This window comes from Acomys russatus, chromosome 21, assembly GCF_903995435.1.
Source record: "Acomys russatus chromosome 21, mAcoRus1.1, whole genome shotgun sequence".
Lineage (NCBI taxonomy): Eukaryota > Metazoa > Chordata > Mammalia > Rodentia > Muridae > Acomys > Acomys russatus.
This window is the reverse complement of record NC_067157.1, coordinates 24,765,992-24,784,009: the sequence shown is the minus strand read 5'-3', so window position 1 is coordinate 24,784,009 and position 18,018 is coordinate 24,765,992. Positions and strand designations below refer to the sequence as shown.

The window sequence follows — 18,018 nt, the reverse complement described above, 5'->3', positions numbered from 1 at the left end:
AGCTTATTGTTTGTTTTCATTTCTGTAAATCAGAAATGAATGAGAATCTTCTCCAGGTCTGAGAAATTCTTTGGAAAACAATTAATGTAGAAATATTGCCTTAATCGAGGTCATAAAGAGAGCTAATGTCATGTACTCTGCATTTTGCTTATAAGAATTAAAACTGTAACATCTACAAGTAATATCCCTGTTTTGTGTATCTCTCTTGCGTCCGGCATATAACATGTCAGCTACTAACATTGTTACTAACTCACATGATTATACTAAATTCTACAGTTTATATAAGTTGTAGAACTACGATTGAATGACCCACACCTCCTGCATGACACTGCACTAACTGGAAAAGGGAAGGCTGCTCTAAACAACCAGCTTTATGCGGCCTGTCAAGTTGATAACGGTTAGCATTTGGGACTAACTTATAGCTCCCCACTGATGCTTAAACCAACCCTACTTCAAAATCTAACTGGTTAGCAACAGCCACAGGGCATCTGAAACAGTAATTAAGGGAAAAGAAGCCATAATGGTGGGTCTTAGTCCACTGCAACTGGTATCTTAGTGAAATGAGGAAAAGACAACACTGGCATGCTGAACCACAAAGGCCGTGTGAGACACAGCTACAAAGTTGAGACTGAGAAGCCAGGAAGAGTGGTCTCACAGGAAACCAACTTTTTTGTACATTCCACTTCCACAAATGTGAGAAATTTTTGAAATTTAAGATACTCCTATTTGGGGCTGGGCATGGTCGTGCACACCTTTAATCCCAGCACTCCCTCACACTCCGGAGGCAGCAGCAGACGGATCGCTGTGAGTTCTAGACTAGCCTGGTCTACAAAGCAAGTCCAGGACAGCCAAGGCTAACACAGAGAATCCTGTCTCCAAAAACAAACAAAAAAGATGCCCCTATCTGCATATAAATACTGATATATACAGCGATTTGCCAGTCTTTCTAGAATCTAACATGTAGAGCCATAGGCCTGTCTTGCACCAAGAGAACCAAGAACTTAAGTGTCTTACAAAGCAAACTGAGTCAATAAACTTGAACTGTGACCGTTTTCTATTCCCAGCTTAAGTATTTTAAAAGCCGCATTGATTTACTTATTTCACCGGCAGTGGGTGCGTGTGACTCAGGTCCAAGGACTACTTGTGAACGTCGGTTCTCTCCCTCCATGTGGGTTTCAGGAATCAAAGTTAGGTCATCAGACTCTGTGGCCAGTTCCCTCACTCACTGAGCTATCTAATAGTCCTCAAACCTTCCTTAAAAACCCCCTTTATCTTGTCTTCTAAAGCGCTCGAGTTACTTGCTATGGAAATACTGACTCTACTCTTGCACCCACTTGTCTAACAAGTATGTGACTAGATTACTAATCTCCATAACATTATTTGAGGAAGGAGACGCTGTTACTATAAAATAATTGTTTAGTAATGACATATTTTGCTAAACCTTAAGGACATAAGATAAATTTTCAAGAAAACACTGAAGATCATGTACATTCCACAGATTCTATCATCTGAACATGAACTTGGATGGGTGAGGCTGGACTAGGAACAGGAGGTTGGTTCTTTCTAAACATGAATGGCAGCAGCCATGAATTCTCATCATCCCACATAGAGCCAGCTATACATCCATGCACATAAAACCCCACACATTTAGTAGACAACCAACAACTACATATCTAGATCACTTAGTTTCCAAAAAGTCTTGATACTGGAGCCTGATTATTGAGGATGATTTACACCATGCTAAAAACCTCATAAACACTATCGAGTAATAAAAATGGCTAACTAAAACATAAATGCAGTATTTTAGAAAAATCTATTTAACAGATATGAATAAGATCTGGAAAGAGATGTGGATCTGTCAGCGTAAACCAATCATCTAGTAATGAGGCTCTGGATTAAAGGAGACAACAAATGGGAAGGGGATGACAGACACAAAAGGCAGCGTTAAATCAAGTTACTGCTGGGAAAGACCCATGAGATATAAATTAGATGATAATCTATCAAACGGAGAGTAGAGATGGGTCTTACAGAATACTCAGACACAACTACCCTGTTCTACACGCTCTACAAAAAGACAGGGCTTGTCTAAACAGCCAGTGCACTGGGAGAGCCGGTCAGCCCAGAGGACAGCGCAAAGGCCACTCTGTTACTGAAGCCTCATTAAATGACCGACCAGTCACTTCGCTTCTAGCCTTGACAGAAAGCAGTAACAAATGTTACTAAGCCTTTTCTTTCTCAAACTTCAACATAGTGTGAGAGATAGAGACAGAAAATACGAGAACGGATGAATATGACCACTGACCCTGTACCTAATAGATGAGGAAATTTTACTTTCTTCCTTACATAAAGAATTGTCTCGACGAAAATTTGCCAGTTGCTGGTGAGGTGGCTCAGCAGGTGTTTGCCACCAACCCTGATGGCCGGTGTTCAGTCCCTAGAATCAACATGGTACAATGCGAGAACCAAGTGCCTCAGGTGTCGTGTGACCTTCATACATGCTGTGGTATGTGCATTCGTGCTCACGTCAACTAAATCAACTCTCCACCCTCTACCACAGCCACAGCGAGATGCAGAGTTCAGCTTCTGTTTCTTCTCAACTCACCTGCTATACTATGCTGTGTTATGCTGTGCTGTACTACACTACACTACATTACCAAATTCAAGACCAACATCTCCACATCCCACTCCAGGAAAACTATTTAGAAAGATCTGATTCTGACTCTTCCAGAATTTCTACTGAAAACACAAAGGCGACTTACCTCAAATTCCTTCACCTTTTGCATCGTGATCAGGCGCCTTGCTGTGTGGCTGGAAAGCTTCTGCTCACAGTTGCTAATGAGCTGCAAGCAGGGGTGCCCAGGCACCATCTCCTCAGAGTACCTGAGACAGAAAGGTGATGGTTAGGGACAATCATACAGGCAGCTGTCACACAGTCATTGTGGAGGTCAAGTGTGGTGCCATACAGTCTATAAATGATCTACTTGCACTTTAAAAATATTATATAAGTACCAGTGCCAAAAAAAATGTAGTTCAGTATTTTATCCCTTGAAGAGAAGAATAAAAAGACAGACAATGAAAGGGAGACAGATGCAGGGAGAGGAGAGGAGGGAGGATCTAGACATATGCTTTAATGACGATTATCAAGCAAACCACAAAAGCACAAGATGATTGCACCCGAAAGGGCTCTCGGAAGCTGATTAGACGGAAGTGCACTCCACAGCAAGCCCTTGACAGTCAAGAGGGCTGACTCACCTGAAGATTTTTATGAAGCCCACAACAGCATATACTTTATGCTGCAAATGAAGCATCCTTAAAGCACGTTAATGACATCTTGAGACCTCTCTTAGATAGGAAAATAAGCTAAGAACCTTAGACCCAGTTAGCTGTTCCAGTGTGTCAACATCACCCTGACCACCCCTCTTGGGGCCTTTTCTATGTTTCTCTGACCTTCAACACCTCCCCTCATGGCTTGAATCTCACGCTCAAGCCCCTCAACACTCACTCCCCGAGCAGCATTAAGGCTGCACTGCAGTTCACTCTCAGGGAAGGATTCTCCTCAAGTCAGTCTTTGCTGTTCCTTGGGGAACTCATTTCCATTAGTTTTCCTCATCTGAAAAGTCTAATACTTGCTCTATAGCGTGAAGTCATGTACTTTGTATAAAACTAGTCCATATCAAATTTAGAATCTCCATAGAAAATATTTATGATATGAATAAATATGTTCTACATCATAACTGAGACTAAATTTAAAAATAGAAAGAAAATATGACTTTGCACTTAAGCGTCATACTTCAGGATGTACACTTTCTTTCGAGGTAGAACCATACTTCTCACTATGTAGTGCAAGTTGGCCTCATATTCCAACCCTTCTGCTTTTTAAAGAAAATGTAAACCTTCTATTACCACTGTCTCATGTTTTGAAAATGCCACTTAAATATGCACAAATACAAATTCCTTATACTTAAGCCTCTTATATAACTATAAAATAGAAAATGCAAATGTATAAATCAAATCCTCTGTAAAAAATAATTTTGAGTAATATTTATGGTATGAAAAATGCTAATATTTCTCCAACAGAGTTGCCAGTAGCTAGTTTTCTTCTTTGAGTGGGGCTTGGCAGGCACAAACAACAACATTTGCTTTAAAGGCATACAAAGATATTGCTTGCTTGCTTGCTTGTTCGTTTGTTTACCATAAGGAACATTGTGTGGACTGCCAACATCACTGAGGGAGCCCACCATCACTACCCTCTTAAGTCCTCTGGATCTGTAGACTAGTTGTAGGGACATCTCCCTCCATGTACCGCAATCCAGAGAGTCATTCAAACCAGGAGATATCTGCAGTAACCTATGCATCATTTCCTATATTCTTTAAATCATCTCTAGATGACTCAGAATGCCTAACACAAATATAAATGCTCCTTGCTATAGCACACTACTTTGGGCATGGCAAGAATAAAAAGTCTGAGTTCAGTACATGTAAAACTATTATAGCACAACCTCTGTTTCTCATGGAATACTGGCTGAATCCAGATGTGGAAACCACAGGTATGGAGAACAAACTCTATATATGAATAACCAAATCAATGGGAAACATACTTCCAAAATAACATACTGAAAAAAGCTAAATAGCAGCTTAAAAATATCTTCAGTGTACACTAAATAATCTATTTCCTATCAGTAGACTGTTTGCAAACTGCTAAATCTGTACTTTGCCTAGACAATTATAACAATACCTAATTCTGTTTTCATTACTATTTCTCTATAATTTAAGTTACCCATTTAAAAGTGGAATCGGCCCAAGCAGGCAAATCCACACAGATTTGAATCAGTGGCTGCCAAAGGCTGGAGGAAGGGCGGTTCCACATCGGGTTTTCTTCAGGAGACAATGAAAATGTTTACAGTCGTGGCGGTTGTATTTATAGTGGGGATGGTTGCACAGCTTTGTGGAAATCATACAACCCACAAGAGAGAAAAGTGTAAAGTGGCAATTTCATGAATACAAATTACATCCCAGCTTTTTAAAAAGCAAAAATAGTTATGTCCATAAGCCCTAGCTTTTTCATGAATCACTTTTCATTTTTACCCTTGTCAAACTGTTTAATTTCTAAATGTTATCAATTTCACCTGCCACTTAAAAAATAGACTGAATTTTTTGAATTACGAACTATTTAAGGAATCATTCTTTCCTGTTTCCTTAATAAAGAAGAAAACACGTTGTCCTCACTGATATAAACCATCATAAACTTCACCGACTACATTAACACTTATCCCCAAAATCCTAACTTGAGACATGTCACTAAGCTTCCTGGACATCATTTATTTTTTTATGCATCTGTGTGTGGATTACGCCAGCTGTATGTGGGTTCCACAGAAGGCCTAGAGCTGGGGGTACAAGCCAGTGACAAGCAGCCCAACGGAGGCTCTAGGAACTAACCTCTGGTCCTCTGGAAGAACAGCAAGCAGACCCGACTGCTAAGCCCATGTCTCCAGCTCCGTACTTTATTTTAACTGACAATGTCAACATTGGTTATGAGATATAATATTATCTTGATGTGTGTATGTCATCATATTCTTTATTTTTATGTATTCCATGAGTGTGTACATGCGAGTGCCACAGCACACCCATAGAGCTCAGAGAACAACTTGCAGGAATTTTCTCCTAGGGTTCTGCGGTCACCAGGCCTGTGTAACAAGCAACCAACTGAACCACCTTGCTGGCCACACCACCATCAGGTTTATCAGCAACACCAGCCGTTGGATTTTATCTTCCACAAAGAGTTTCTAGCCAGCTTAAGAGTTGGCTGGCAAAATGAAGCTAGGTGACAAAGTCCTGTGGATTTATGGAACCTGAACGAACAATGGTGCTAACTCAGGAGCCTTGCCGCTCTGAGAGAAACACAACAGATCCAAAGATGAGTGTGGGAGAAGCTGCACTGCTTCCAGAAAACGGAGATTTACAAGGGAAAATGGCAAGATGGTCCAGCATCTTTGATTTGGTTAGTAAACTGGATGAAGAAGATGAAATGGAGATACTTCCTCGCCATTTCTTATGGCTGAGAGGGAAGGGTCAGCAGTAGGGAGTAACCGTTATACCCGTTACACAGATCCAGAACCTTGGAACCCATGGGAAGAGTCAATCAGTGGCAGAGACACTAAGATCAAAATGGTAAGACAGCTAGGCGTGACAGGAGTACTGTGTTCTGTTCAGATCAATGAATAGGGCTGCACCACTGGAAGCTAACATGTTAATCCATCAAGCAAAGACACTGGAACACTGGTTTGCTGAGGCGCACAGCTATCATATCTTCATGAAGGAGAGACTCTGGGGGGGGGGGTGTCTTAGTGACTTAGGCTGTCTTACTTGCTGCATCAATCAAGATGGATTAGAAGAGAGCAAATGCTAGGTTCTATCCAGGTCACTCAAAAGCAAACTTAGCAGTATTTGTGTCACTTAGGAGTTCCCAGGGGGAAAACTAACAGAAAGCCAAATGTGCTTAGCAATCTTTCCAAGTCCCTAAAGCCTCAACAGCAGTTTACCAAAGGGGTTGATAACAGGGAAATACCAGTGGTTCCCACTACAGCAGCTGCTGTTCAGAAGAGTCTGTGGAGTGGGAAACACTGCAGCCTGTAGAAGGGAATGCCTGGAGGTCCCATGCTGGACTGCAGACTATTCGGGCTTGGATGATGGTGCAGGTACATACTGTTTCTGTTGGAGCCCAGAAGCACTAGGAGTGGGCAACCCTCCCCCGCCCTGGGAGTACGATTTGCACATGATCCCCTCAGGATGGAGCTTGATCAGCCAACCCTGGATTCAGTCAGCAGCCAGCTGTGGCCAACAGAAAGGCAGCAGAAGGGAGCAAGCAGCACAAGCCCAGAGCCAGGGAGACTCTGGAAGCCAGCTGCTTGAGAATCACAGAAAAGGAAAAGACCCTTAGCCCCAGGCCAGGATGATAAGCCAGTGCCTCTTTTAGGGGGTAAAATGTGCATTAAAAGCAGCACTCCAGACTGAGGAGCCGGGATGGCTCACAGAGAATGATTACAGATTTTAAAGACCTTATGGTAATGTTTCCCACCCATTCATGCATGCTCTTCTGAGAAAAGAGCTGATAGAAGTAATGGGGCCTTTCTGAGCTATTGGACCTTGTAAACTATTTTTCACTAACCTTTTAGCTATTGTATACAGTTGGCATGTGCTTGGAATGGACTGCAAAGGGCCCTAAGAGATTCTGCCCATATTATGTAGAAATGTCTCATTATATAGTGCTAACCTGAGTGTTTGACAGATGTAAAGAGGCATCTGAAAGACATGACAGCACATCTGTAAGGAGCAAGGATGGGAACTAACTGGGACAGGGTGCCGTGGTCAGCCCTGTGATGGCATTCTTGGGTGTTTTACAGATGGACAAGATACAGAGGCTATCTAATGAGGAACTGAGAAAATCCTACAACAATCCATGCCCATGAACATCAAACTATGGTTGATGAGTCTCTACTCTAGCACGAGTAGAGAAAGCATATTCCTGGAAGCCCTCGGGTCACCAAACAGAGCCCTAGTGCCAGGGGCAGGACGCTCTCCTATCACTGCTGACCCCGGGGCCCCCTCACAAGACAGGCTTCTGTCACTGCCACTGACTGCATGCCAGAGCTGGGCTGTAGGAGTCTTTGCTGAAGATATCACACTGGATGCGCCAGCTGCAGTACACAAAGAACTCCCTCTGAGACAGTTAAAGTCTGATGAGCACAGGGGCCCATGATTCCATACCACTAAATATATATGAATAAATGAAGGGAAGACTCCTGAAGAATGAGAATTTACAAATACACATGGAATGACAAATAACTTATCATTTGCCACCACAACAGCAGAGCAGTGGTGTTTGTAATACAATGCAACAAGCAAAAAACAAGTCATTAATGTTGAGTAGGACTTTGCAGTCTTCAGAAATCTCCCATAAAATAGAAAATGATGGCTCAGAATAGAGACAAAACAAAATGGCCAGATGATCAAAATTAAAATGATGTATAAAGGTGACAAATAACAAGATCAGTTTTATGATTCTTCCACAAAGAAAACATTGACTCAGTCGAGTCACAGAGGAAAACATCATGTGAGCCCTGCTGAGGGCTGTGGTGATTTAAACAGAGTGGTCCCGTAGCTCATAATTTGAGCGTTTGGTTCACAGTTAGTCAAACAATTTGGAAAAGACTGGAAGATGAGGTGTCACTAGGAACAGGCTCTGAAGTTTCAAAACCCACACCAGTCCTAGTTAGAATAGTGTGTGTGTGTGTGTGTGTGTGTGTGTGTGTGTGTGTGTGTGTGTGTGTGTGTGTGTGTGTGTTTGTGTGTGTCTGTCTGTCTGTCTGTCTGTCTGTCTGTCTGTCTCTGCCTATGCTTTGAGCAGCAAATGTAAGCTCTCAGCTACTGCTCTAGTACAATGCCTTGCCTGCCTTTGCCATGCTCCCCACCTTGATAATCAGGAACTCTAATCCTCAGGAATCATGAAGCCACAAATCAAATGCTTTCTTTAATAAACTGCCTTGGTCATAGTGTCTCATCACAGTGATAGAAAGATAACAAAAACAAGAGTCAACCCCAAAAAATATTCGTTATGGACACTGTGAAACTGTCAAAGATAAAGCAAGGCTGAGAGATATCCTAGATCAGAGGTAAGACAGCACAGTGTCCTGGAGGAACCGAAGCAGGTGAGATCTGAAAGGACCAAACAGCACTGCAGTTCCAACACTGGTTTCCAGCTCACTGCAGAACTGGTCGCAGACTAGAAGGCAAAATGGTGGGCACAGGGGTAGAAAGAGAGCATTTACTCATAGCTCTGAACCCATCAGAAGAGATGAATACAGCCAGATATAAAGGTGCACACCGCCCTGGCACTTGGCTGGCAGACGTAGGAGAATAGGAGTTCAAGGCCATCCTGGGCTACAGGAGACCTTGTCTCAAAAGCAAAGTAAAACAAACAAGAGATTAGTGATACGCTGTATCAGTACAGAGGAAAGCCCATCTATGGTAGTATGTTAACATGTGCATGAGGGAGGACAGCAGCAAACTTTGTTATAATTTTGAAATGTCTTTCAGAAATATTTTTTAGGTCTGCAACTTGAGTTGAAACAAAGAGTAGCTTCCTTCTGTCACAAGTAGAAGCGAAAGAGCTAAGACACAGGAAGTAAATATTAGCTTTTCAAGCAGAATATTGAAAAAGAAGAGGAAAACAAAAAGGAAGGTAGAGCACCTCAGCAGACTGCTAGCAAAGGCTTTAAACTTTCCAAGGGAGAAATGTAAGGATAGAAAGTTAGAATGCGCTGTTTAGTAACAACCATTTCACATATAAATGTGCAAATGGTTTCCTCTCTGAAAATATTAATAAATCTCTAGCTACCGCTGCACAGAGCAGAGAGCAGGGCCCGCCAATGGGTAAGAGGAGCAGATAGCTGGGTAGCCCTGCGCTTCAGGTAGTGGATGCTACTTCTGGAAAACAGTTTTCCTCATTCTCTAAAATAAGTCGACCAAATTAGATTTAATTTTTTTAAGATTTATTTATTTTATAATGTGAGTGTTTTGCCTGCATGTCTGTATGTGCACCCATGTCTGTGCCTAGCAGCTCAAAGGCCAAAAGAGATCACCAGGTCCCCTAGAATTAGAGGTATGAACAGCTGTGAGCCACCCAGGTGAGGTGCTGGAACTTGAACCCGAGTATTGCGGAAGAGTAACAAGTGCTCTAAGCCAGTGACAAGTGCTCATAACGCCACTGGTCAGTAATCTGGAGATATGTACTTATCAATTAAAAAATGCACGACCAAATCAAAGCCAAAGACATTCCAAATATAATGTCTATAAAATAAACAAAAAGTTTCCAAATCTTGAAGTACCTAACCCACCTCTGCTACCACTACATTCAAGTGCTTTTGAACAAGTATATACAGCAAAGACAGAAATTAAATATTTTTAAAAGATTTCTATGGCAGATTGAAGAACTAACTAAACTATAATCTTAATTCTGTCTTTCAAACCTAAGGCCTTATCCTTTTAAATGGGAGAGGGGCAGGGGAAGAGTGAGAGAGGGAGAGAAAGAGAGGGAAGGAGAGAGGGACGGAGGGAGGGAAAGAGAGACAGAGACAGAGACTGAGAGGGACTCTTGGGAGTCAGTCCTCTCTCTCTACCATGTAGATCCCAATAACTAAACTCAACTCATCAGGCATGACAGCACAAAGTTTGCCCGCTAAGCTTCTCTCTAGGCCTCTTTAATACCTTATTTTACTCAAACACCTTATGTTCTAGCACTGATGTACATGGCTCCATTCAGTAATTACCAGTTACTGACTACCGAAGGCAATCCTGTTCAACATAAAACAGAGCTTTAAATATATGCATAAATTTTATTTTGGTCTGAGCTTGTCAGAAAGGTTTACTGCATTTAAAATCACTTGTGCTTATATACTTATCAGCAGGCACTGATCTAAGAGGTATACAACAAGGTTTGGTTAGCTTTTCATGTATAGCCAGAATGCAAATATTTTAGATTTTGTGGGTACATGTATTTCTTCCAACTATTCTACAGGGTTTTATGGAGCCCAGCGTAATCTCAAACTCAGGAGGTAGCTGCAGATGACCTTAATTCTAACCATCCTACTATACCTTCCAAATGCCGGCATTACCACTGGTATTACCATGCTCAGATTTTCTTTCAAATGGTCTATTGTGAGCTTTCTAACATTTTTTTAAAAGAAATGTAAAAGGTGGTCCTAGTTCAATCACCTTATAAAAACAGTATGAAAAGTATGTGGCCCAAAGGCTATAGTTTGGCAATACCTTATTTTAAAAGATTTTTTAAAAATCCATTTAAGGGGAGGGAACTATTTTTTCTTGAAGAGAAGTAAACCAAGGCTATTGATAAATATTAAATATAAAAATATAAGCAAAATTAGAGATGAAGAAACAAGAATCCTTAAAACATGCAAATATCATAGAAAATGACATTAAAAACAAAGAGTACATACTCTGGTGTATATACTGGTAACCAATAGACTAGTCTTCCACCCAGTACGAGGGTCTCAGCAGCAAAGTTTAATAGGTCAAAAAACATGTCACTCAGGTGATAACTCAAAGAGACAGGAACGTGGCTTTCTGGACTAACAAAAACAAAATATTTCAAAATCAGTAAAAAGTTTACAATTATTGCTCATAATAATTATAAAAAAATAAACAAGTTTTTCAAAGTAATAACTTGTTATATTTAAATTTCATTTACCATTTTTCTGTTCCCTTTGGTATTTCCTTCTGTGAACCTGATCTTCTTGTAGATTCTCTGATACCATATGGAGCTACACAAAGAACAAAAACAGCAATGGAATGATCAAGTCAGCCAGTCACCAATGACGGGCAGATACACTGGGTGTGCAGGCAGATCTGATCGATATCCAGGTGTACTGGCTGGTTTTTCTTTGGAATGTACACACAAACTAGAGTCATCAGAGAGAAAGGAGCCTCAGTTGAGAAAATGCCTCCATGAGATCCAGCTGTAAAGCATTTTCTCTATCAGTGATCAGTGGGGGAGGGTTCAGCCCATTGTGGGTGGGGCCATCCCTGGGCTGATGGTCCTGGGTTCTATTAAGAAAACAGGCTGAGCAAGCCATGAGAAACAAGCCAATAAGCAGCATCCCTCCACAGCCTCTCCATCAGCTCTTGCCTCCAGGTTCCTGACCTGCTTGACTTCCTGTTCTGGCTTCCTCCTATGATGGATTCTGATCTGGAAGTCGAATAAACCCTTTACTCCCCAGCTTGCTTTTTTGTCATGGTGGTTTTCCCGCAGCAAAAGAGACGCTAACTAAGACATCAGAGAAGGAAGACCATCACCTATGCAGCACTCCACCCAAAAATACTGATTCAACATAAAATGCTCAGCAAAGGACAACTATGTAAGGTGTGGACATACTGTAAGCAACAGAGGCCCAAATTACTAAATGCAATGCCTGACTCGGAAGCAGATCCTGTGCTCAAGGAAAGGAACAGTCCATAATATTAGTGGTTCAACTGACAAAATTGGCAAACAAACTGTAGATTAAATCATTATATCAATTCACTAAAATTGATTGCTATACTGTGCCTAAAATACCACCTTTGGTCTCAGGAAATACACACTAAAGTATAGGAAAAAAATGTCACAGCGGGAGAACAAATAGTAAATAAGAAAAGGTAGCCCACGTTTCATATTCACAATGACTTCTTAACGCCATAAGCACTTTCTTTTGTTAGACCTGAAACCCTCTAAGTCATCTAAGAACAGAAGCTGGCTGGGTAAAAGGGTCTCAACCTTGCCCTGTTTATCTATTTGCCGATCCTACAGCAAAGGCACATCTGTTTAGACAGACTGCCTCAACGGTTCAAGATTCCTGAGGTGCAGAATCTAGGTTTTTGTGCAGTGTTCCAAAATGACCTGATTCACCAGCCCAGTGGCTCAGACTGCCCCGTATCTCCCTGAGTCTGAGACGGCAATGCCTGTGGAGTGACTCTACAGAGGCTTTACTGACCTTGGAGAAATGGTGGGAGTGCTGAAACCCCATGAGGCTGACACAGTGACATAAATAACACTCTAGCTCTAGTTGCTACACTAATGACCAATCAGTCAATAAAAAAGTACATGCTTCAAAAAAGTGAATGAAAGGGAAAACGGGTGGCAAAGCATGTATGGCTATAAATACACACAGGAAATAAATATATCTACTAAAATGAAGCCACAAACTCTTAACTACTTAAATTAACAACCTGCTGTCTAGTCGTAATTGTCTGTGTTGTTTCTACGTAAGGAAGAGCAGGAAGAACGCTGAGACAGTGCACACTTCTTGATGTGTTGGTGCGCTTTGTGCTTCAACACCAGCCCGTCCCACTCTGTACAAAAACAAACTCACGATCTGTGATGACTGCATCAAAATAGGCTCCCTTCCTCCAGGAAGGCTTAGACGCATCGGAAACCAAGACATCAAGATAAAACTTCTCTAAGCCATATTGACGAAGATTTGCCCTGATGTTTTCATCTGGTCCTCGCCACTTCTGGTTCTTTCTACTAGCCTTTCCTAAAAAGAACAAAAACAAAGGTAGAACATTATTCCATCAAACAGAAAATTCAGAAGTTTATCCAAAAATACTTTTATGATCATGCAAACCCATATTTACCCACATAAATGTGTTCATATCTAATCCCAGTTGTATACATACAATTAGGCAACTATCGTTTTACTTTATTATTTTGAACAGTAAACTGTGCTTTGTTAACACGGCCACTATGTTATAAGCATGAAGCCTTATTCAACAGCAAGACACGTAACTGAGTAGAACATGGAGCTTTCCGACAGCAGTGAAGAGGTCCATGTTGGATGAGTGATCAGATAAATGAAACGGAAAGCAAGAATGCTAACTTGTAAACCACGGCAGCTGAACCCTGAAGAAGGCAGACAAGACAGAAATATTACAGGAGTTTGGTCAGCTATGTAGAAAGAAAGTAGACGAAGTTCAGAAGCTCAGCATCTCGGAGACCCAAGCGGACAATAATAATGTCAGGATAAAAATTAGAGAAACCAGAAGAAAAACAGCTCACTGGTAAATTTTGAGATGTATAGCCAGCACACACACATACACACACACACACACACACACACACACACACACACACACACACACACCATCTCACAGATACACAAACCATCTCACACATAAACACACACACCATATCTCTCTCTCTCTCTCTCTCTCTCTCTCTCACACACACACACACACACACACACACACACACACACACACACACAAAGTGGAGCTGGTGAGGAGGAGTACAATGCTTATCTAGGTGCCAGCTTCACAAGGGCTTGCTCTAGAGCTATTCTTATTCTTCAGGCAGGGACTCAAACATTGAGACCCTCCTGCCTCTACTTCCTGAGTGTGGGTAGTACAGCCATGTACCACCATGCCCAGCAGTTATTCTTATATAATTATACACTTCTGCATTATGATTGACTTCACAGTAAAGCAAAACTTAAAAAAAAAAAAAAAAAAAAAATCAAAAGGCTAAAAAGCCCCAAACGCTCAATGTGATAGAAACAGAGATTTAAAAGGAAAACTAGAAAGCCTTAAAGAGACTGAAATCAAAGTGTCAAAAGAGTAAAAGCAGCAGCAGTAAGACGGTCCCCCCACAACACAGGGAGGCTTATAAAGGTCAACACGGTGGAGCTGTAGCTCTGCCCACAGCGGCTGCATCCACTGAGCAGTCGGCACTGGTGCTACAAGATCAGAGCAGTGACAGAGTGAGGTCAGAAGGAGATAACAGCTGTTCAGGCAGCATCTGGGCAAGAGGAAGAGGAAACCAAAATGCAGCTAAGAACCCTCCAGGTCTCACAGAAAGCTTTTGACTTTCCAACTGGGAAAAACATGAGGGCACTGGACAGTAGGAACTAGGAGATCAGAAACAGAGAGCAGAGGGCACACCTAGCAACTGGAGAAACTTCTAAAAACTCTTCTCAAATACAAATCTACTCCCAGTAGACAGAGGCTATGATATAATGTTTCAAAGCTTTAATAAGTAAATAAAATAAAATAAAAATGTCTTAAACCTGTTGGCTAATTTCCTTAAAACAAATGTACAGCTTCTACTCGCAATAAACTAGAGTTGAGTCTCCAGTACAGATATAATACACAGCATGTTGCCTGAGACAGCCTCCTCCAGAGGCCACTCAGAAAACACGCCCCCTTCAGCAGGAGGGAGAGCTAGCCCCACCCCTTCCCAGCAAAAAGCACTCAAGTGAGATGGCCCTGCCCCTTGCCTGACCAGTGAGAACAGGAGAGGGGGCAGGCTGGCCAACTCAGCTCCCACCCAGGCCCAGATCCAAGGCTTTAAGTTGTGCGCCCCTGCCCCCCCTGCCCCCCCCCCCCCGCAACATCTACCTTATCTATGAACTGCAGGAGCACATGAAGGAGGGCTAGTCCTCCAGACCCAAAGCTGCAGGATCTGTATGATACAGGCCAACAACAGGACATCTGAGAGGAGGCCCAGTGAGGACCCAGGACTGACAGTATAGCAACAGCCAGAGGCCTCAAACCAAACCAAATGACTCATTGCAATGAACATTTGCAAGAAAATCTTTTTGGGCAAAGGGCATACTGTGAGATATACCACAGCTTCCATGGAGAGATTTGTTTTCTTTTGGGGACGGGTGGGTGTTGCAAGGGCAGAGGGCAGATATGGATATGGTGGGACAAAGACATGTGTGGGACTGGGATGAAATTTCACACACACACACACACACACTTTTTTTGTTTTAAGGGACAAGGTAGAAGGACAGGTTATTAGTGCTACAAACAAGGGCTACAGCAACAGAAAGTATAATTACACCTCAGCCTTAAATTAATCTATGCTGAGTGAAGAAGAGTGTTTTTAAGAACTAATCCAACCTACAATAGAGGAATACTAGCATACAGGCAAACAATTTCAAAAGCATGAATTTAACTTGGTATTTTTATTACTATTTCATTATGAGAAATAAACCTTTTTACTCTAATTCCACTCAGTCACACACCAGTTGTGATGCTTTCAAGTTTTTAGATAAGTTTCCATAATTGCTACAAAATAAAAGTAGATTAATGTTTCATTTAAGGACAGAATCTTTAAATTTATAGACACCTCAAGTGTTTCAAGTATATTCTAGTCACAAAAATGTTAATGTTTAAATGTTACTCAAAGACTAAATATTGATCTAAACTATATTCAATGCATGATTATCAAGTAAGTCAATGATAATCATATTAAACAGAGACTACATACTTTTATTTTCTTTTTAATTTACTTTTATGGTCACAGATGTTCTGCCAGCATGTGACTATATGAACTGGAGTTACAGACAAGTGTGAGCTGCCACATAGATGCTGGGAATTGAACCCAGGTCCTGGGGAAAAATTAGTGCTCTTGACCACTGAGCCATCTCTCCCTCCCCATCCCTGTATATACATTTTTTTATTTGTGTTTGTTTGTTTGTTTTTCTGAGAAAGGGTTCTGTGTAGCCTTGGATATCCTGGACTCCCTTTGTAAACCAGACTGGCCTCGAACTCACAGTGATCCACCTGCCTCTGCTTCCCTGAGGGCTGATTAAAGGCGTGCTCCACCATGCCCAGCTGACTACAAAATGGCCACTCCATCTCTTTCATCTTAATATTCTTCTAGTTCATGTTGCGTACACTGAGTGATCATGTCGTCAAACGTAGATACTCAACGAAGTTCTGTGGTAAAATTACATTTGAAATGTGAGCTTTAAACACTAAAATATCACATAAAACTACTTTACTATTTTAAAGGCCCATGTGGCTTAACAACAAAGACTTTAACACTGTCTGAAGTCCTACTCACCCAAGCCGTGCACCGTGTTGTAGTCTATGTCTGTCCCGCACACATATGCACCGAAGTGAGCAGATGCTATCAGGAGGCCACCTGGAAACCACACAGTCATGACTGTTAAGCACAAAGTCCCACACCAGTGTTCCTTTCCTCATCTAATTCGATCCAGTCTTACAAACTAGCTGCGGGCACAGTACCCTGGAATGACATCAAGCCTAGTTAAATTTAGCAAGGCTCAGAACTGAACAAACAAACCCTAAACTGAACTCACTACGTTGGCCAAAAGGCAGAGAATCAATGCATATCACGGCATTGCTACTTCACAGCACGACCTAGGGAACACTAGGTTTTTGTTTAAAAAAAAAAAAATGTATATTTAGACATTTTCAGCTTATCTAAGATTATTAAAAAATATTTTCTTCCTTTTTAAAAAGTGAACATGCAGGTCTACAAACACAAGGATCTAAAATAATCTAAAAACTGGGCTTGAGTCTCTCAGAACTAAAGTAGGCATATTTCACATGTGTAGTATTAGTTTTTACAGGTTAAAATATGGCCTTTTAAAATATTGTATGTAAAAAATTTTAATTGTATGTAATTATCTCTTGGTATAAACTATAAATACAAACTTCTGAGTAGCTTTTCTAATTAGTAGTATCATTTTTCTATTAAATAGTGCTGCGGCTAAAGTAAGAGCCACATCGCACTATAAACCGACCAGACGAAGGACTAGGACAGATGTGGCCAGCTCAAAAGCGAGTGGAAGTCAAACAATTAATAAATGAAACACCTTAAAAAAAAAAACAAGTCTTTTTAAAATTTTAAGAAAAAAAAATCCAAGTTAAGTAAAATATTAAATTGTATTTTTCATTAAACTGCACACTATATGTAATCAAGTTAAGAGTGTTTTCTGTGGTTTGATCAATCCCTAATTATAATATAGCAGATGTCAGTGAAATAGAAGTAAGCAGAATTGACTCCACACTATAATGCGTTTGTCTCCAGAGAGCTAGGGGAAAGCTTGAAACTGTGAGGATATATGAGACCAGGCTTTGGTTTTGCTAAGAGAGAAAAGGAAAAGCAGCTGGTGAGCCTGCTGCCACTGTTGTTACTGTATCTGCTCCGACCCTCTGAAAAAGGAGCTCTAGACCAACCAGCAGCTACGGGCAAGACTGAGCCAAGAGCAGCACCACAACTGGACTAACTGCAGACAACATGATCTACCAGGTCTGCTTCCCGGTCCTCTTTTTTGTCCTGCAGTTTTCTTTCAGGACGGAGTCCATGTCCTCACCTGAATCCTACGTCTATTATTCTAAAACAACAAAATTCAAAAGGAGCTGAGACCTACAAGTCATCCACAGACAGAGATGGCCAAGAAGTGTATGTGTCTCTTTGGTGGACTATTACTAGAGCTGACTTACCTGGGCGAAGGTATGATAAGGCATCAACACTATAGCTTCAGAGTTCTATGCTACATCAAACAATGAGCACACACTCATCTCAATCACTGTAACTATCAACAAAGAATTAGACATATACGAATTTAAGCCTCAATTCCCTTGCTGCTCCAGTAACGCAATTTATGAGTATTTTGGAAATTGGCCAAAGAGGGGACTAAAAAGTGAGTTCTC

General features: G+C 41.3%; 1 protein-coding gene across 2 annotated transcripts in view; it reads right to left on the bottom strand.

The window, feature by feature from the left end:
• The window catches only part of Trmt11 (tRNA methyltransferase 11 homolog), a 44,210-nt gene that overhangs the window by 10,394 nt on the left and 15,798 nt on the right, over positions 1 to 18,018 (bottom strand). For both annotated transcript variants that reach the window (XM_051164041.1, XM_051164040.1), the window contains 5 exons: positions 16,400 to 16,480; positions 12,921 to 13,085; positions 11,264 to 11,336; positions 11,013 to 11,144; positions 2,760 to 2,880 (listed from right to left, as the gene is read on the bottom strand). In XM_051164041.1, the coding sequence (XP_051019998.1) occupies positions 2,760 to 2,880; positions 11,013 to 11,144; positions 11,264 to 11,336; positions 12,921 to 13,085; positions 16,400 to 16,480 (572 nt within the window). The remainder of the gene's footprint in view (positions 1 to 2,759; positions 2,881 to 11,012; positions 11,145 to 11,263; positions 11,337 to 12,920; positions 13,086 to 16,399; positions 16,481 to 18,018) is intronic.